Source organism: Carcharodon carcharias, chromosome 4 (assembly GCF_017639515.1).
Source record: "Carcharodon carcharias isolate sCarCar2 chromosome 4, sCarCar2.pri, whole genome shotgun sequence".
Taxonomy (NCBI): domain Eukaryota; kingdom Metazoa; phylum Chordata; class Chondrichthyes; order Lamniformes; family Lamnidae; genus Carcharodon; species Carcharodon carcharias.
This window is the reverse complement of record NC_054470.1, coordinates 73,601,840-73,623,239: the sequence shown is the minus strand read 5'-3', so window position 1 is coordinate 73,623,239 and position 21,400 is coordinate 73,601,840. Positions and strand designations below refer to the sequence as shown.

Sequence of the window (21,400 nt, the reverse complement as noted above, 5' to 3'; positions counted from 1 at the left end):
ACCTGCTTACTGACGCCCAGTTTGGGTTCCGTCCTGACCTGAGGTCAGCTCCTGACCTCATTATAGCCTTGGTTCAAACATAGACAAAAGAGCTGAACTCCAGAGGCAAGGTGAGAGTAAATACTCTTGACATCAAGGCAGCATTTGACCGAGTGTGGCATCAAGGAGCAAAACTGGAGTCAATGGGAATCAGGGGGAAAACTCTCTGCTGGTTGGAGTCATACCCAGAGCAAAGGAAGATGGTTGTGGTTGCTGGATGTCAGTCATCTCAGCTCCAGGACATCACTGCAGGAGTTCCTCAGGGTGGTGTTCTAGGCCCAACCATTTTCAGCAGCTTCATCAGTGGCCTTTCCTCCATCATAAAGGTCAAAGTGGGGATGTTTATTGATGATTGCACGATGTTCAGCATCATTTGCGACTCCTCAGATACTGAAGCAGTCCATGTCCAAATGGAGCAAGACCTGGACAATATTCAGGGTTGGGTTGACAAGTGGCAAGTAACATTTGTGCCACAGAACTGCCAGGCAATGACCATCTCCAACAAAAGAGAATCTAACCATCACCCCTTGACATCCAGTGGCATTACCATTGCTGAATACTTTACCAATCAACGCTGGTGAGGTTACCATTGACAAGGAACTGAACTGGATTTGCCACACAAATACTGTGGCTACAAGAGCAGGACAGAAATTAAGTACCCTGCGATGGGTAACTCACCTCCTGACTCCCCAAAGCCTATCCACCATCTACAAGGCACAAGTCAGGAGTGTGATGGAATACTCCCCACTTGCCTGGATGAGTGCAGTTCCAACAACACTCAAGAAGCTTGACACTGTCCAAAGCAGCCTGCTTGATTGGTTCCACATCCACAAACATTCACACCCTCCACCACCGATGCATAGTAGTAGCAATGTGCACCATCTACAAGATGCATTGCTAGAATTCACCAAGGCTCCTTAGACAGCATCTTCCAAACCCACGGCCATGACCATCCAGAAGGGCAAGGGCAGCAGATAGATGGGAACACCACTACCTGGAAGATCCCTTCCAAGCCACTCACCATCCTGACTTGGAAATATATCGCTTTTCTTTCATTGTTGTTGGGTCAAAATCCTGGAGCTCCCTTTCATACAGCACTGTGGGTTTACCTACACTACATGGGCTGCAGCAGTTCAAGGATGCAGCTCACCACCACCTTCTCAAGGGCAACTAGGGGTGGGAAATAAATGCTGGCCCAGCCAGTGAAGCCCACATCCCATGGAGAGTGATTGCAACCATGTTGTGGTGCTCTGCATCTCTTTAGGCCCAACTGGCCAGGCTTGAGCCCTGGAGGAGAGGACACTCCAGTTCCATTGCAGAGCATAAACACAACAGTGTTAACTAGGAGAAAGCAGTTATGAGGGATAAACCCAAATCAATTGGTGCAGAGAACAGATGCCACAGGCTGTCTCCATAGATGCAAGGGACAACTGCATGCCACATGTCAACTATCACATGTTCAGCTAGGCAGCCCCCAACTTGTAAGGTGCTGACCCCACCATGGTCTACCTGCTTCAATGATTACTCAAGAGCCTGCTCAACAAGTGAACCAAATCTATCGCACCAGGCAGACTAAAAAACAATAATAACATGAAAGTACATTAGATGCTGGGATGTACTTCTTCTTAGAATAAGTAGTCAACCTATTTCCCAAGTTCCTGATATGTCCAGCAAGTGCGTGCTTTCTACAAGCGTTCAAAAGGAAACTGAATTAGTTCTTGAGTGGCTCACAAACTTGCAAATGGACAAAGGGTGGGTCATTTCGGGTTGTGTATTCCAGCCAGGTCGTCTCCTGAAATCTTCAGGAGTCAGAAGAATTTGCCATGGTTTTATCCTAAATTAGTCTGAGGCTTTTGTGAGCACTCGCAGAAGATTGTGTGCATTTTTTAAATGCTTTTTCATGGCATGTGAGTGTCACTGGAAAGGTCAACATTTGTTGCCCATCCTAACTGCCCTTGAGAAGGTGGTGGTGAGCTGCTTTCTTGAACCGATGCAGACCATTTAGTGTAGGAACACCCTCAGTGCTGTTAGAAAAGAAGGGAGTTCCAGGTTTTAGATCCAGCGACAGTGAAAGAGTGGTGATATAGTTTCAAGTCAGAATGATGTATAAGTTGGAGGAGAATTTGCAGGTCGTGGTGTTCCCACACATCTGCCGACCTAGGTGGTACAAGTCGTGGGTTTGGAAGGTGCTGTCTAAGGAACCTTGTTTAGTTGCTACAGTGCATCTTGTGGATGGTACACACTGCTGCCACTGTGCATCAGGGTTATAGGGGGTGAATGTTTAAGGTGGTGGATGTGTTGCCAATCAAACAGGCTGTGTCCCGGATCATGTCGGGCTTAAGTGTTGTTGGAGCTGCACTCATTCAGGCAAGCATAGAGTATTTCATCACACTCCTGACTTGTACCTTGTAGATGATGGGCAGGCTTTGGGGAGTCAAGAGGCGAGTTACTTGCCACAGGATACCTGGCCTTTGACCTGCTCTTGTAGCCACAGTATTTATATGGCTAGTCCAGTTTAGTTTCTGGTCAATGATAACCCCACTGATGTTGATCGTGAGAGATTCAGCAACGGTAATGACACTGAATGTCATGGGTTGATGGTTAGATTCTCTTTTGTTGGAGATGGTCATTGCTTGGCACTTGTGTGGCACAAATGTTACTTGCCACTTGTCAGCCCAAGTCTGGATATTGACCAGGTCTTCTTGCATATTGGCACAGACTGTTTCAGTAACTGAGGGGTCACAAATGATGCTAAACATTGTGTCATCATCTGCAAACCCCAATTCTGGCTTTATCATGGAGGGAATGTTATTGATGAAGCAGCTGAAAATGGTTGGGGCCTAGGCCACTACCCTGAAGAACTACTGCAACAATGTCCTGGGATTGAGGTGATTGGCCTCCAATGACTACAACCATCTTCCTTTGTGCCAGGACTTTTGTTTTGGATGGATCTATGGCACCCATTGTTTCACCATCCAGCACCTTGCAATTTGTCTTTTCTTTAGACAGTGAAAATTTTGATGGGTCTCTGATTTATAGGAAATACCACTTTCTTCATACTCCCTATGGTGACTTGTTTCTTTTTTCACCATCACCTTGGAAAGTTGCGTTGCATTTTTAAGTAGTTTGCTCTGGCTCATATCAAATTGAAACATTTCCAGTCAGTTGAATGTTGAAAAATCATATTTTCAAAACAAATGGGTATTAGCCTTGTGACAGATTTGACCTGATTTTTGTGGACAGGACATTCCTGGGCAATTTTCTACATTGCCAGGTAGAAATCAGTGTTGTAGCTCTATTGGAACAGCTTGGCTATGGGTGCCACTACTTCTGGAGCACAAGTCTTCAGCACTGTTGCCGGGATGTTGTCAGGGCCCATAGTCTATGCCATTTCTTGATTATCACATGGAGTGAATCTAATTGGCTGAAGGTCATTTGGGCACTGAAGTTTAAAGTCCTCGTATTCTGTGCCCTGTGAATCAGGAATAATAAGGTGTCCGTCGTACTTAAAAATAACCTAATTGACATCATTATCATCCCGGACGAGGTTATACGACTCTCTGCATGCTTCTTTATTGATCTTCGTAGCCTTTTGAGTGATAGGTGAATCAGCTGGGGATGATGCGGAACTCAGGAGGAGGCCGAGATGGATCATCCACTCAGCACTTCTGGTTGAAGATGGTTGCAAATGCTCGGTCTTGTCTTTTTCACTAATGTGCTGATCTCCCCCATTATTGCCGATGGTGATATTTGTGGTCTCCTTCTATTAATTGTTTAATTATCCACTGACTGCATAGCTTTGATCTGATCTGTTGCTTAGCTCTGTCTATTGCATGTTGCTTCTGCTATTTGGCATTCAAGTAGTCCCGTGCTGTAGCTTCACCAGGTTGACATCCCATTTTTCGGTATGCCTGGTGCTGTGCCTGACATGCTCTCCTGCACTCTTCATTGAACCAGAGTTGATCCCTTGGCTTTATAGTAATGGTAGAGTGGGGGATATGCCAGATCACAAGTTTACAGATTGTAAGTTTTCAGGGGCAGGGATGAGTGGTTTGAGTGAATGATAACCGTAGTGCACAGAGGTTACATCCAGCCAGGATCGGAATCAAATGGGCCAAACCTGTATTTGTCTAGGATCCTTTTTCAATGTTTATACAGAGACCATTCCATGAATAAAATATATTGCAAGTTCTCTTGAATATGTTAATACTTGGTTCAATTCAGTCTCTCAGCCTAGATTTTCCAATTGTAATGGCTGATGCCCATTTAAAATGAATAGCTTACTGTTGGCATTATGACTGGAAATCTAGGCATATGGCACATCAATGAAGGTACAAACTGTATTCATGTACAAAGCTTCATATCAAGTTATCTATGCAACATTATAGCTTCCTCCAAAAGGCTACCAGATTAAGCTGCCAAAGAAATACATTCTAAAGACGACATTTTAACCCCATGTGGAATTTCTTTTTATTTTTGGGATGTCGGCGTTGCTAGCAAGGTTACCATTTATTGCCCCTCCCTAATTGCCCTTGAGAATGTCGTGGTGAGCTGCCCTGTTGAACTGCTGCAGCCCATGTGGTGTAGGTACACTGACAGTGCCATTAGGGAGGATGTTTCAGGGTTTAGACCCAGCGACAGTGAAGGAACGGCGATGTATTTCCAAGTCAGGATGGTGAATGGCTTGGAGGGGAACTTCCAGGCGGTGGTGTTCCCATCTATCTGCTGCCACTGTCCTTCTAGATGGTGGCGGTTGTAGGTTGGGAAGGTGCTTGGTGAATTTCTGCAGTGCCCCTTTTGATGGTACACACTGATGCCACTGTGAGTCGGCTGTGGATGTTTGTGGATGGGGTGCCAATCGAGCAGGCTGCTTTGTCCTGGAGGGCGTCAAGCTTCTTGGGTGTTGTTAGAGCTGCACTCATCCAAGCAAGTGGAGAGTATTCCAGACTTGTGCCTTGTAGACAGTGGACAAGCTTTGGGGAGGCAGGAGGTGAGTTACTTACTGCAGGATTCCTAGCCTATGACCTGCTCTTGTGGCCACAGTATTTATATAGCTAATCCAGGAACTCCAGCAGTGATGTTCTGGAACTGAGATGATTGACCTCCAACAACCACAACCATCTTTCTTCGTGCTAGGTATGGCTCCAACCAGCAGAGAGTTTCCCCCACACCTGATTCCCATTGACTCGAGATTTGCTGGGGCTCTTTGATGCCACACTAAGTCAAATGCTGCCTTAATGTCAAGGGCAGTCACTCTCACCTCACCTCTGGAGTTCACTTCTTTTTTCCATGTTTGAGCCAAGGCTGTAATGAGGTCAGGAGGCGAGTGTCCCTTGAGGAACCCAAACTGAGCATCAGTAAGCAGGTTATTGCAAGCATGTGCTATTTGATAGCACTGTTGATGATCCCTTCCATCACTTTACTGATGATCAAGAGTGGCCTGATGGGGCTGTAATTGGCTGGGCTGGATTTGTCCTGCTTTTTGTGTACAGGACATACCTGGGCAATTTTCCACATTGCAGGGTAGATGCCAGTGTTGTAGCTGTAATGGAACAGTTTGGCTGGTTGGGGGGTGGCAAGTTCTGGCGCACAAAGCTTTAGTGCTATTTCCAGAATATTGTCAGGATCCATAGCCTTTACAGTATCCAGTGCCTTCAAATATTTCTTGGTATCACGTGCAGTGAATTGAATTGGCTGAAGACTGGCATATGTGATGTGAGGACCTCTGGAGGAGGCCAAGATGGGTCATCCACTCAGCACCTCTGACTGAAGATTGTTGTGAATGCCTTATCTTTTGCACTGATATGCTGGGCTCCCCAATCATTGAGGAAGGGGATATTTGAGAGCTATTTTATTGTTCAACATCTTTCACGACTGATGTAGCAGGACTGCAGAGCTTAGATCTGATCAGTTGGTTGTGGAATCGCTTAGATCTGTCTATTTATTCAATTATTTAATCTTACCATTCCCCAAGTGTCTGTACCATCAGTTCTTGCAATATATTTCAACTGCGTTTAAATGCATAGCCTAGCAGAGTCTTAAAATCATAGAATTATAGATCATAGAATGCCTACAGCACAGAAGGTCGCCAGCCAGCTTGTCATACCAATGCAGGCTCTCAGCAAGAACTCACCTTGTCCCGCTCACCCACCTTTATCCCATCACCCTGCAATTTTTTTTTTCAATTTTCAGATAATTATCCAATTCTCTTTTGTAGGCCTCAATTAAATCTGCCTGCATCACTCTCAGGCTATGTTTTCAGCCATCTGCTTATTATTCTTTTATAAAAAAAGCCCAAGGTCCAGAATTAAGTGCAATAGGACTACATTTTCTGTTTCTGCTGTCAGAGGGGTTTAAAAAGTACTCTTCAAAGGGGATAAGATAGAAACATAGAAAATAGCAGCAGGCCATTTGGTCCTTCGAGCCTGCTCCACCATTCATTATGATCATGGCTGATGATCCAATTCAATAGCCTGCTCTCACTTTCTCCCCATATCCTTTGCCCCAAGTGCTATATCTAACTCCTTCATGAAAACATACAATGTTCTGGTCTCAACTACTTTCTGTGGTAATGAATTCCACAGGCTCATCACTCTCTGGGTGAAGAAATTTCTCCTCATCTCAGTCCTAAATGGTCTACTCCATATCCTCAGACTGTGACCACTGGTTCTGGACTCCCCCACCATTGGGAACATCCTTTCCGCATCTACCCTGTCTAGTCCTGTTGGAATTTTATAGGTTTTTATGAGTTCCCCCTCATTCTGCTGAAATCCAGCAAATATAATCCTAATTGACTCAATCTCTCCTCATACGTCAGTCCCGCTATCCCAGGAATCAGTCGGGTAAACCTTCGCTGCACTCCCTCTATAGCAAGTACATCCTCCTCAGATAAGGAGACTAAAACTGCACACAATATTCCAGGTGTGGTCTCACCAAGACCCTGTACAATTGCAGGAAGACATCCCTGTTCCTGTACTCGAATCCTCTTGCTATGAAGGCCAACATACCATTTGCCTTCTTTACCACCTGCTGCACCTGCATGCTCACCTTCAGCGACTGGTGTACGAGGACACCCAGGTCTCGTTGCACATTCCCCTCTCTCAATTTATAGCCATTCAGATAATAATCTGCCTTCCTGTTTTTGCTACCAAAATGGATAACCTCACATTTATCCACATTATAATGCAGCTGCCATGCATTTGCCCAATCACTCAGCTTGTCCAAATCACACTGAAGCATCTCTGCATCTTCCTCACAGCTCACCCTCCCACCCAGCTTTGTATCATCTGCAAATTTCGAGATATTACATTTAATTCCCTCATCTAAATCATTAATAAATATTGTGAGTAACTGGGGTCCCAGCATCAATCCCTGCTGTACCCCACTAGTCATTGCCTGCCATTCGGAAAAAGACCCATTTATACCTACTCTTTATTTCCTGTCTGCCAACCAGTTTTCTATCCATCTCAATAAACTACCCCCAATCCCATGCACTTTAATTTTACATGCCAATCCCTTATGTGGGACTTTGTTGAAAGCCTTCTGAAAGTCCAAATAAACCACATCCACTGGCTCCCCCTCACCAACTCTACTAGTTACATCTTCGAAAAATTCCAGATTTGTCAAGTATGATTTCCCCTTTCATAAATCCATGCTGACTCTGTCCGATTCTGCCACTGTTTTCCAAGTGCTCAGCTATTAAATCTTTTATAATGGACTCTATAACCATCAATTTTACACTAGATCTCTTTTGAATATTAAATATTCAACATGAGACACTCATCTTTTGCAGTCTCGTTTTACTTGTCTCAGCTTCCCAAGACTAGTTAATTAACAGATATATTTTTGAGAAAAAAATTGATTTGCATATATTTACCATTATTAAAATGGATAGTGGGAGCAGAAAGTGAAGTAAAATAAAAATTTATTGAGGTGGGGAAGAGGGTATATTCCATCTGAGGATCTCTCCACCCCTCCTCACCCAAAGTGTTGTCCCATTACTGATCTCAGCTCACAGCTCAAAGCCAAGTGAGCACCATGCTGATGGTGCCAATGCCTCCCTTAAACACTACCGAATAATTTCTGAAGACCCTTCATCCAATGTTCCTTCCCTGTGACCTCCAGATGTAACTGAGATCAGTTATTCCAAAGTATGGTAATCAAACCCACATATCACAGTTCAGCACGTTTGTAATCAATAATGAAACAGCAACATATAAAAGAGCTTAGGGTTTCCCATTTAAATTGGATATTTAAGAAAAGTTCACCTAGTCCAGCCAAGAAGTTATTTAGAATGGTTGATGTGTTGGCATTTTTCTGTGAGATGGTGGTCGTGGATTTTCCTGTCAGTCTAGAAAGATTGAACAAAAGAAGAAAAAAAAAAACAAAATCAGAAATGCTTTGGACACATATTAATGCAACCAAAAACACTTATAATTCACATTTATTAAGTCCAAACAAGTGATGCACAAAACAATTTGGCAAGTTACATGAGCATGAAAACTGACGACAAGGTCACTAAACAGTCAGACCTTTATTTAAAAAAGCTTGCAAATATAGGGGACCAAGTACTATAACTTACAGGGCTTTAACCAAATTATCACTTTAAATACTTGTGCAGTATGTAAAATCCATGTTGGCATTAATGACAGTCAGCTATTCTCAGGTTTTTCCCATTATGCACAGACGTAACATAAGAAAATATCGAACAAGGATAGGCCCCATCAACCTCAGGATCAGTGTACTATCATGCATGCTTTCCAAATTATTTAGTCATGAGGAAAGTAAATAAAACTGCCAAAATTATAAAACCCTATGAACAATCCTCCATGGAATCACGGTATTGCAGCAAGAATGTTAAACATTAGACCCTATATTATTCAACTCTGGCCTTCACACTTCACATGATCACTCCATGGGCCAAGAATTAACGGAACGGTGTCCTCTGCAACGTATGTTTTCGAATGTCAGCTTTCTAGGGGTTGACTAAGTTAGGCTCCTTTCTACGGGGGCTTGGGCATTGCAGCGCAATGCCAGCAGAAGGTCTCAAAAATTCTTTATTCTATAAGATTTCTTTACATCTCGACTTTCCAGCATGTGAGACCTATTATTGCCTTTCTAGCGTGTTATACCTATTCTTGTATATTAATAAAACATACTGCAGTAACAGCACCAATTCCCTTTCAGTAACTAATGCTGGTTTGGAAGTTAAGATATGAAGTCTTGAGTGTACATGAAAATTTACAATGGACAAGTTTAAAAACCACTGCTGCGGAGGGCTCAATTATTGCCATCTACACTTTGAAGCCTTAATTTCCTTCTTATAAAAATATTTATCCAGAATCTGAGACAGTTTTAACTATTTTTAATGTGAAGTTATCCCCACAATTAAATGAGAGGGGCATTCTTCTCATCTCACAGTGCTCATGGATTTGCAAAGTAATCTCGATCCAAATTAAATTACCAAATAGTGTCCACTTTTTACATCATTTAAAAAGCTGAAGCATATACTTCGACATTAATCTGTGCAAGCTCTTGTAAAAATAATTCCACTGCATTAATCAAAAAGGAGGAAGGACTTCTTGCATCTGGTCCAATTCCTTGCTCAATCAACACCAGCTAAATATTGGTCCATCTGATCAGGCCCTACGACTATATATCAGGAGATAGTGGCCTGGTGGTGCTGTCTGGACTGGTAATCCAGAGACCCAGGGTAATGCTCTGGGGACCTGGGTTCGAATCAACGATCCCTCTGCTGCATGCAAATTGGCTGCTGCACTCACCTGCAGAGAAACAGGGACTGCATTTTAAAATAATTAAGTGCAGATGAAGAACTTGGGGCATCTGAGTAAGACAATGTGCTGAATAAACTGTTGCTCTCTTTTTATCCTTCTGCGAGTGAAGTAGTATTCAACCCCGCAAGTCTTTTATCAACAACATAATGCTTAAATCACAGAACATCCTCCTCTGCACTATTCCAAATCCACAAATATCCTTTAGAAGGTAGGGTGTCAAAAATTCTATGAGATTCTAGATGTTAGTTCTACTAACAATGGAGGATTAAAATATTCATGTTAATTTATCAAATGCCCTCAAAATAGATCCCAGTATGTACTTAGCCTTATCAGCAACTGGTCAACAACAGTCTTGTCCCAATACCTCTCCATTCTGTGCACCCAACAATTTAAGTTATCCACATTAAAATCCATTTGCAATTCTTTAACTTAGGCACTTAATATCTTTTGATACTAATAAACTCCTTTAAGAAGCAGGAAGTGAAGAGAAAATTTGAAACTCAAATCATTGCATGATGCAACAGAAAAGGAGGCCATTTGGCCTATTGTGCTTGTGCCAGCTCTTTGAAAGAGCTACCCAATTAGTCCTGCTTCCCATATTCTCACCTTATTCCTTTAAACTATTTATCCAGTTCTCTTTTAAAAATGATTGAATCTGTTTCCACCACTCTTTCAAGCAGTGCATTTCAGATTTTAGCATCTTAGCATGTCCATTAGCTTAATTGTATGTCCTCTGGTTATCAACCCTTCTGCCATTGGATAGTTTCTCCCTATCTATTCTATCTATTCTATCAAAACCCTAAGGTGATTTTGAACCTTTCAATCAAACATCCCTTTAACATCTCTGCTTCAAGGAGAACAACTCCATTTTCTCTAGGCTCTCCATTTAACTATGGTCTTTCCTCCCTAGTACCATTCAAGTTAATCACTTTTGAACACTTTCTGAAGCTTTGGCATTGTTCCTGAAGCATGGGGTTCAGAATCGCACAAATACAGCATAACCAGTATTTTACAATGGTTTAGCTTAATTTGCTTGTTTATATACTCCATGTCTCTATTTATAACACCAAGGACCTTTATGCTTTTTTAAAAGTCTTCTCAACTCAGACCGTCCTGTTCAAAAACTTGAACACATGAGTACTTTCACAATACTGATATACAATAATATGACAAAGAAGGTCAAAATTCAAATTCATTAAAACAAAAGACAAGAGCTTTATTTAGAACAACAGCAGCTTTATTTAATTCTTCAACATCCTCACAACAACTGCAGAGGTTAGGAAGAGAGAGAGCCTGAGAGAGAACAGTGCAAATTTTCTAATTTTATGAACAAATACCAAGCACCTGGAGTACTGTATGCAGTTTTGGTCCCCTTACCTTGGGGAAGATATTGTCATAAAGGGAATACAACGAACATTCGCCAGACTTTTTCCCGGGACAGTGGGACTGTCCGATGAAGAGATTTGGGGAACTGGGCCTGTATTGTCTAGGGTTGCACAGAATGAGAAGTGATCTCATTGAAACCTACAAAATACTAAAAGGGATAGACAGACAAGAAGCAGGTAAGATGTTTCCCCCAGATGGGGAGTCTAGAACCAAGGGAAACAATTTCAAACTTAGGACCGAGCTGAAGAGGAATATTTTTACTCAGAGGGTTGTGAATCTTAAGAATTCTCTACCTGAGAGGGCTGTGGAACCTGAGTCACTGAGTATATTTAAAGCAGAGATTGACAGACTTCTAAATACCAATGACATAATGCAGCATTCTCCATTGCTGTGCCAGCAAGTGACGGTGCCCATTGATGCTAAGTGCAGCTCCACGACCAGTGGTGTAGTGCTCCACAGCAGAGCTTCGGCGCCTCCAAGCAGGGCCTGGAAAACAGTGCGGCAGAGCAGAGTGCCGGGGCCCAGGGGAGGAAAGGCAAGGTCAGAGGATGCCAGGGAGAAGGGGCTGGCTAAGAGGTCCAGAGCCCCGGGAAAGAGAGGCTTGCTGCAAATTCTGGGAGTGAGCTGCTGCAGAGTGGAGCTCTAGGTCGTGGGGGGCCAGGGGTGGGGGAGGAAGAGACTGACTGCTGTGCAGGAGAGAGAGAGAGAGAGAGAGAGAGAGTGCACGCACACATGCAGCAAGGAGCAAAAGCAAGCAAGCATGGGAGTAAGTGAGGGGAGGGGGAGCATGCCTGCATGTGAGAGAGAGAGAGAGAGAAAGAGAAAGAGAACGAGAAGGAGCACGCTCACATGATCTCTCTCTATCCTGGGCACGCATGATAGAGCAGCAGGAAAGAGGGCGCATGAGATAGAGCGGCAAGAAAAAGGGCGTACGCGATAGAGCAGCGAGAAAGAGGGCGTACACGAGGCTGACACAGAAAGAGAGAGAAAGCGAGCATGCGGGAGGTCCGTTTGATCCAGGAAATAGGCCTGCTTCTTCAGGAGTGAGTCAATCCCGACAGCAACCTCTACACAGGGAGGTGCTACCTGGCATTTCGGTGCAGTTGGCTACTGGAAGTGTTCAAGAGGCAGCAGCCATCGCAATATGATGTGACATACAAGAGTACGCCACCAGCTCATGGCAAGAGAAAAGCACATGCTACAGGTAAATCCCTCACCCTAGCACTGAGGCAATGCCAAGTCAGTCTACTTCAAGCCTGCATTGCCCCAGGAAAAACAATGTATTCTGCTTTTTGATTAATGTTCTTTCTTCCTTTGTATTATCGCAAGCAGGAGTGAATCAGGCAATGACCTCTATTATAGTCGTTGATGTGGCTCTCACACTGCAGATTTTTTTTTTGTTAAAGTGGTCCTTGCTTGAAAAATAGTAAAGATCACTGACAAAGAATTATGGCAAGTGTGGGGAAAAAGGCACTGAAGTGGACGATCAGCCATGATCATATTGAATGGCAGAGCAGGCTCGATGGACTGAAAGGAACATAGCAAGTAAGAGTAGATCAATGTTCCTATAAATTGACCACTTTGTGATGAAAATGTTAAATCTATGCAATAGAAACATTTGTGACATTCAAGAACCATGCAAAAAAATGAAATAGACTGGATTTTAATTCTATCCCATTGTAATCATCTGAATGGAAATGCTATCAAAAGGATGACCAGACACTACTTCAACAGGGAAATGAACAGGAACAGTCAGAAACTCACTTCAAACCAATCCGGATAACAGTTGTTACAATCTAGGACGCCAGTTGCAACAACCATTACCCTGGTTTTGCTAGTTTTGTATCTTGCCTGGCCTTTGTGACACATCCATATCTTTTTTTCAGGGTTATTGGCTATAATCCAATTATATCATTTTCACATCAGCTTGTTTTAACTGCCTTCTAATGAATTACCTTAAATGCATTGAATTTCATTTTTAAATGTCACACATTGGCACCCATCTTTAATGAAAACTAGAGTATAAATGAATGATCACAAAGAGAATATTGCTTCGATGTTCACAATGTTATCTCAGGATATATGCAATAGATATAACTATCAACTGATAAAACAATTCTAACATCCTTTACTTCAACAATCATATCAGGTCAATTTTAAAAACTTAACCACTAAAATCTCTCCAGTATTGAAAAAATACCCATATACAAATACTACCTTCCATATTGGTCATGCATAGTTCTAAATGCTGGAGTCCCAGCACTGATTCCTGTCAAGCTTCACTGATTATCAAACCCAGGCATCATTAGTGTGTGCTTAATATATTGAGGCACCTTCAGCCTTGAAACAAAAAAATACATTTGTAATATATGTGTAATAGATTACCATGAGTGTATCAGGGTCTTTACTGATAACATTGTAAGGTTTTTACACACATGAAGAGACTTTTTTTGGAATACTTTAAGAGCATTTCCAAACAGGAAATCAATTCATCATTTAGGTGAGATTTGTTTAGTTTGCACTTTGTCTTTCACTTTAACCATCCTTTTTATTGGAAAAGCAGCCCAAATCTGGTTTTAGGAACAGAATAACTTGAAAACAGTCTGATCAAACAAGGACATTTTGAAAGCTAAAGTTTCCTATTGAAGGTATAACTGATTTGAAGATAGAGCTTAAATAAGTGACAGTTTCCATTAGATAAAATAATATTGCTAAATAATTTTAAAATTAGGATGTTTTTGAATTGACGCAAGTCATGGCTCTAAGTCAAGTGAAATTGGCTGTGAGTGATTTAACCTGACACACAAAAGCACAAGACCAGCCAAAAACAGAGAAAATATCGACTGTTCCGATCACAGCCATAAGAATTTTTTTAACCAATTGTATTTAAATATGGATTATGAAAACTTGTGTACATTGTGTATTTCTTGATAAGTATTCCTTCAGACCAATGATTAAGGAAGCAGTGCTAAATCTAGTTCTGGGGAATTAAATGGAGCATAATAACAGTGGGAGCGCATTTGGAAAATTATGATCACAATATCACTAGGTTGAGAAAATAGGACAAAACTTTTTTCTGAAAATACTCAAATGGAGGAGGATCAAGTTCTTTAAATTTAAAATTATGAAAGGTATTGGTAGAGTGCACACACAGAGTGTTTCCACTTGTGGGAAGAACAAAACTATGGCCATCAATACAGGATAGATCCCAAGAAATCAAATAGGGAATTCAGAAGAAACTTATTTCCCAAAGAGTGATGATAATACGGAATACACTCCCCACAGGGAGTAATTGAGACAAATAATATAGATGGATTTAAGGGGAAACTAGATAAGCAAATGGAGGGTTGCGATGATAAATGTGGAAGAATGGGAGTAAACACATATAGAGTATAAATCATGGACTGGTTCAGTCAAATGGATTGTCTCTGCGCTGCTGATTCTTATGTTAAGGTATGCTTTTGATCTTTCCAATGACAGTTGAATAGAGAATAGTGATATCATGATTGAGAGAATTAAGAGGAGTTACTCAGTCCAACAATGTGAGGGAACTGAAAGGGATTTAGATGTGGGCATTAGACCATGATTTAAAAAGATACTGAAATAAATACAGAAAGAGATAAAAAGAACTTGTGTTCAAGTTCCTGAAATTCTTTTCCATGCTCAGTTGTTAAGAATACTGAAAATGGAGCAGAATTTAAAAGCAACTGCCTGAACGTTTTCCTCCTGTTAACACTTTAGTTGCTTAAACTGTTTGTTGTTTTTAAACAGTTAAAGATATTTGTTTTCACCTGATCAATAATTAACTAACTTCAAAAGGGGCATGCTTTTCAGTAAAGATCACAAAATAAATAGTAAATGTGTCACCCGTACCAAAATGTTTGGGCACCTCCATATCCAACACGGAAGCTATCATTTCCCTGAACACAAGTCTCCCTGGTAATACCGCCACATACCACCAAGTAAGATTACTAATACCACAGGACTATTTCAATGATGCTCAGCATCTGACACAAGTCTGTTAACAACAGCGACAATTGTCTGGTTTTGAAGTTCAAGGGGTGCTGTGGCAGCCTCCTTTATTCAATAGCATTCAGTGAATCTCTCCCACAAGGCCAGCAAGAAAGGTATAACTACACCAAAGCAGGGATCTTTAGAGATACAGGGTGAGTCTAAGGAATTGGACAAAACAGGATATGGCACAGAATGTATGACTTATTTTTCTCAAATAAATTAAATGCCAGGGTTCAGAAATATAACAACCCTTCAAAGTGGGGTTGGATATATAAAGATGACTTGCATTTATATACGTCTGTTCATGGCCATCTGACATCTCAAGAGTCTTAGGTACTTTTTGAAGGGTAGTCACTGTTGTAACATAGGGCCGTGGGAGCTATTTTGCACTCAGTGAACTCCCACAAACAGCAATGTGATATTCACCAGATAATCTGATTTTTGGGATGTTGATTAAGGGCTAAAATTTTGGCCAGGACACCAGGGAAATTTATTTGGAAAAATAAGAATATGGTACAGACTGTGTTGTGTCATAACTCCCCTTCTCTTCTTTGAAATAGTGCTATGGGATCTTGCATCTACCTGGGGCAGATGGGACAAAGGTTTAGCATCTCATCCGAAGGACAGCACCTCCAACTGTGCAAGCACTCCCTCAGTACTGCACTGGAGTACCAACCTTGACTTTTGGGCTCAGGTCCTAGACCCTTGTGACTCAAAAGTGAGGGTATACCAACTGAGCTTTGGGCTGTAACTTAAAAGCTGATTATCTCAACCCTGAACTTTCTTTTAAATTTTATTTTAATGATGCTTTGCTTTCTGACACATTTGAGTTTGACACGATCAAGTCTTAACATCAAGGTGCCTGTCAAGCATAATTAAAAGCAGATCATTTTTGACATACTACTTAATATTTCAATTTGCAGGGCTATGGGGAAAGAGCAAGGGAGTGTGATCCAAAGTGCTGATATAGGCACAATGGGCTGAATGGTCTTCCTCGGTGCACTGTGATTTCATGAATGCTTCATACCCTATGTGGCAATGCAAAAAAGACAATCAAATGGAGAAAAATGAAGATAATACTGTTCGCTTATCAATAATTAGGCAACAGGCATGGAGAAGTTATTAAACACATATACAAGTAAACCTTACAATCTATCTCCAACTCTACTGAAAAGTGTGTAGAGGTCTGATCCCTTAATAATAAATGTGAAACTATAGAAAGAGTTGCAAAATAAAGTGGCAATAAAATTCTACTCAGCAGTTTCAATATCATAGGCAAAAACAAATTGGATAATTTTGCAGAACAGCCTAGTTTTCATTTAATTCATTAAATAAACTGGTCAACATCTTTAATTAAATGAGAACCACCACAAATGCCCCCATCAGGAATCCATATATTCTAGTTAAAAACAATTCAAGGTTCTTTTACCTCCCAAATGCATTGTCTCTGTAGTATCTGCTTCTATAGGGTTGTTTTGGCAATTCCTGCAAAGCAAAGAGATAAATTTAAAAATCTAACATTTTGTCACTGCAATATTCATTACTTTCAGCATTTCTTCACATTTTCAAAGCAGATACATTTACCAAACCCCTCCCTTCCACACCCGATCTCAGCCCACCAGTAAAAGCTATCTCGCCTCAGAGTCAGAACAGTGGGGGTCAAGCCAAACTCTAGAGACTTGCACACACACTCTAGGGTTGACATCCCAGTGCAATAGTGAGTGAGTGCCATCTCTTGGATGAAACACAGCCTCAAAAAGATCCCATAACACTATTCAAAGAAGAACAGTGGAGAATCTCCTGCTGTCATGGTCAATATTTATACCTGAACCAACACCATCAAAGAAAAGTCTGCCTCATCATTACTTCACTGCACACAACACAATCCACAAACAGCAAGTTGATTGCTGTGTTTCCTATGTTATAACAGTGAATGCTGTTCTAAAGCCATCTTACCAATGTACTTTCTTCACAGAATTTGTAAAAATACAAGACATAACAGCTCAAATTTGACATTACTTAAAGATCAGTTTCTTCGTACTGCCTCACTATACTTGCCATGACAAGTACACAAAGTAAATTTACATTTCATGTCAAACATTATCTGGTGTATACAGCCTGAGCGATTTTAACACAATTTCCAGCTCTTGGGTATACAATAATGGAAGGGCTTTAGACTGTGGTCTTTCCCCATTGAGCCTTTACTGTCCCAAGTTTTAATATGCTCCTCAGCACATAGTCCTGGATCTGGGAATGTGCCAGTCTGCAGCATTTAGTCATAGACAGTTCTTTGCACTGGATAATCAACAGTTTTGGACAGACCAAAGAGCATCTTTCACCGAGTTCATAGTCCTCCAGCAGAAGTTGATGTTTATCTCAGCGTGCATTCCTGCCAAGAGCCCATAGAAACCCAGGTCCTGTGTTAGAGCTGCTCAGGATGGACCTCAACAAAAACCTCTGCAACTCTTTTCGGATCTGCTTTGCAAAGGCACGCTCCAACAGTCTCTTCCCCACCGCAGCTCCTGAGGGCAACGTGCATTGGTGCAGAGACTCCAGGCAAGCAGAAGGTTCGATGGGGCTTGGGGTGGGGGTTTCACCTCCAGCCAAGCCTGGCCTTGGTGTTTGAAAGTTCTGGCAACGAGACATTGTGCAAAATGACTTATACAGAATGCTCAAAGACCCATCTGGCAGGATCCACCATCTCGTTTTCCAGCAGGGCCTCAAGGACGTTACGTGTGGACCACTGTCTGATGGATTTGTGGTGCTTTCTTCACAAACGTCGCAACAAGGGACACAGGTGGTACGACACGGCCCAACTGAATCCAGACCCATTCTTCACAACACCAGGGAAAGGTAGAACCTCAGCACATAGTGACACTTGGTGTTTCGTACTCTGGCTCGATGCAGAGCTCAATGCAGCCATGTAAAAGTAACCATCAGGATGAGGGTGATCCAAAACAAAAACAGAATTACCTGGAAAAACTCAGCAGGTCTGGCAGCATCGGCGGAGAAGAAAAGAGTTGACGTTTCGAGTCCTCATGACCCTTCGACAGAACTTGAGTTCGAGTCCAGGAAAGAGCTGAAATATAAGCTGGTTTAAGGTGTGTGTGTGGGGGGCGGAGAGATAGAGAGACAGAGAGGTGGAGGGGGTTGGTGTGGTTGTAGCGACAAACAAGCAGTGATAGAAGCAGATCATCAAAAGATGTCAACAACAATATTGTTGTTGACATCTTTTGATGATCTGCTTCTATCACTGCTTGTTTGTCGCTACAACCACACCAACCCCCTCCACCTCTCTGTCTCTCTATCTCTCCGCCCCCCACACACACACACCTTAAACCAGCTTATATTTCAGCTCTTTCCTGGACTCGAACTCAAGTTCTGTCGAAGGGTCATGAGGACTCGAAACGTCAACTCTTTTCTTCTCCGCCGATGCTGCCAGACCTGCTGAGTTTTTCCAGGTAATTCTGTTTTTGTTTTGGATTTCCAGCATCTGCAGTTTTTTTGTTTTTATCTAGGATGAGGGTGATGTTGGGTACATTTTTGCACCCTTTATCTAGGAGGTTTGTATATGTCGCTACAGAAACAGTTCAACTTCGATCCCCAGATAAAGTGGAAGATGGCATGGCATAGGAGCAGGGTTTGGGCCAGACCTGCACGACGGAGAGCAACACCTCGTACCTGATGAACGGGTTCTTACCAGCAAAGGAAGAGGAGCTTTGCTTCCACATTCCCAGTTTCTGTTTCACTGTGGCTATATGCTCATTCCAGTTTCTGGCACACACATTGGTCCCTCCAAAGCATATCCCCAGTCTGGGAAGAGTGTCCTGCAATCAGCAGCGCGGTGAAGCAGTCTGGGAAGAGTGTCCTACAGTCAGTTTTTGTTGAAACTAACAAGAGTGACATCACAAGACAGCGCAAGAGAGATCAGAACCAGCGCAAGAGAGATCAGAACCAGCGCAAGTGTGGGGAAGCTTCAAAAAGTGACCTTAGCACAAAGGTGAGAGCTGACTGATGAGTAGTGGGTAAGTGTTTTTCTCCAGTTTAAAATAGATTAAGCTAAGGAAAGATAAGAGTTCTAGTTTTTATTTAAAGTACATAAATAAATTAACTTTTTTTTCAGTGTATTTAACTTAAAGTAAGGTGTTTTTTTCCAACGAGAGGCATGGCAGTTCAGTCCCGTGTTACGTACTGCCTGCAACATGTGGGAAGTCCTAGATGCTCCTTGCGCTCTGACTGACCACGTGTGCAGGAAATGCCGCCAGCTGCAGCTACTTGAGCTCCGAGTTTTTTGAGGCACACTCATGGCACTGTGAGTGGTTCAGCTGCACAGGAAGGGGAGGAAAAAGAGGGGAAGACCAATAATGGTAGGAGACTCGATAGTCAGGGGAACAGACAGGAGTTTCTGTAGCTGTAGATGTGACTCCAGGATGGCATGTTGCCTCCCTGGTGCCAGGGTCAAGGATGTCATTGAACAGCTGCAGGGCATTCTAAAGGGAGAGGGCAAACAGACAGAGATCGAGGTACATATTGGTACCAGCGACATAGGGAGAAAGAGGGATGAGGTCCTGCAAGCAGAATTGAGAGAGCTAGGAAGCAGATTAAAAAACAGGATCTCAAAGATAGTAATCTTTGGATTACTTCCGGTGCCATGTTCTAGTGAGCATAGAAATAAGAGGTTAGTCCAGAAGAATGCGTAGCTGGACAGATGGTGCAGGAGGGAGGGCTTTAGATTTCTGAGACATTGGGACCATTTCTCGGGGCGGTGGGACCTGTACAAGGCAGATGGATTGCATCTGAACTGGAATAGGACCAACATCCTTGCAGAGAGGTTTGCTAGTGCTGCTGGGGAGGGTTTAAACTAACTTGGCAGGGGGATGGGATCCTGAGAGGAGGTTCAGCAAGGGGAGATGCACAGTCAAAATGAGAAGAGAGAGCAAGTGAGTGTGGAAGGCATAGAAATTATAGGCCAGCTAAGGCACAAGGGAGTTTGGCAAGGCTGGATGGTATTTATTTTAATGCAAGGAGTCTGACGAATAAGGCAGATGAGTTGAGGGCACAAATAAACACATGGAAGTATGATGTCATTGCTGTCACAGAGACATGGTTGAGAGAGGAGCAGGATTGGCAGCTCAATATTCCAGGGTATAGGGTCTTCAGGTGAGACAGGGAAGGAGATAAAAGAGGAGGGGGTATCACAATATTGATCAAGGAATCAATTACAGCAGTAAGGAGGGATGACATCTTAGAAGGCTCCTCAAACAAAGCCATATGGGTAGAGCCTAAAAACAAAAAAGGAGCAATCACATTGCTGGGAGTGTACTATAGGCCCCCAAACAGTCAGAGAGAAATAGAAGAGCAGATATGTAGGCAAATTTCAAAGAAGTGTAAAAATAATAGGGTAGTAATAGTGAGGGATTTCAACTTCCTCAACATTAACTGGGTTAGTCATAGTGTGATAGGTTTAGAGGGAGTGAAATTCTTAAAATGCATCCTGGAGAGCTTTTTAAGCCAGTACGTAGAAGGTCCTACAAAATGGGGGTGGTCCTGGACTTAATTTTAGGGAATGAAGCCAGGCAGGTGGTAGAGGTGTCAGTGGGGGGGACCATTTTGCAGATAGTGATCATAACTCCATTAGATTCAAGGTTGCTAAGGGAAAGCACAAGGATGGGCCTGAAATCAGAGTTCTAAATTGGGGGAAGGCCGATTTTAATAAGATCTGATATGATTTCGCCAGAGTGGACTGGGAGCAGCTACTTTTAGGTAAATCTGCATCAGAGCAATGGAACTCACTCAAAGAGGAAAAAGGGAGAGTACAAGGCCAACATATTCCAGTAAGGATAAAGGGTGGGACCAACAAATCCTGGGAACCCTGGATGTCGAGGGATATACAGGGTTAGATAAAGAGAAAAAGGGAGGCTTACAGCAGATACCAAGGGCTCAAAACAGCGGAAGCCCAAGAGAAGTATAGAATGTGTGGGAGGGAACTTAAAAAGGAAATTAGGAGAGCAAAAAGGGGGCATGAAAAGACATTGGCAAGTAAAACAAAGGAAAATCCAAAGTTATTTTACAAGTACATTAAGAGTAAGAGGATAACCAGGGAAAGAGTAGGGCTCATTAAGGACCACAGTGGTAACTTGTGTGTGGAGCCAGAAGACATAGGTAGG

At 42.4% G+C, this 21,400-nt stretch overlaps 1 protein-coding gene across 3 annotated transcripts in view; it reads right to left on the bottom strand.

The window, feature by feature from the left end:
• LOC121276910 overlaps positions 1 to 21,400 on the bottom strand; it is a 144,881-nt gene that overhangs the window by 105,077 nt on the left and 18,404 nt on the right. For all 3 annotated transcript variants that reach the window (XM_041185556.1, XM_041185555.1, XM_041185557.1), the window contains exons 2-3: positions 16,663 to 16,718; positions 8,307 to 8,389 (exon numbers count right to left, since the gene is read on the bottom strand). In XM_041185556.1, coding sequence (XP_041041490.1) covers positions 8,307 to 8,389; positions 16,663 to 16,718 — 139 coding nt within the window. The remainder of the gene's footprint in view (positions 1 to 8,306; positions 8,390 to 16,662; positions 16,719 to 21,400) is intronic.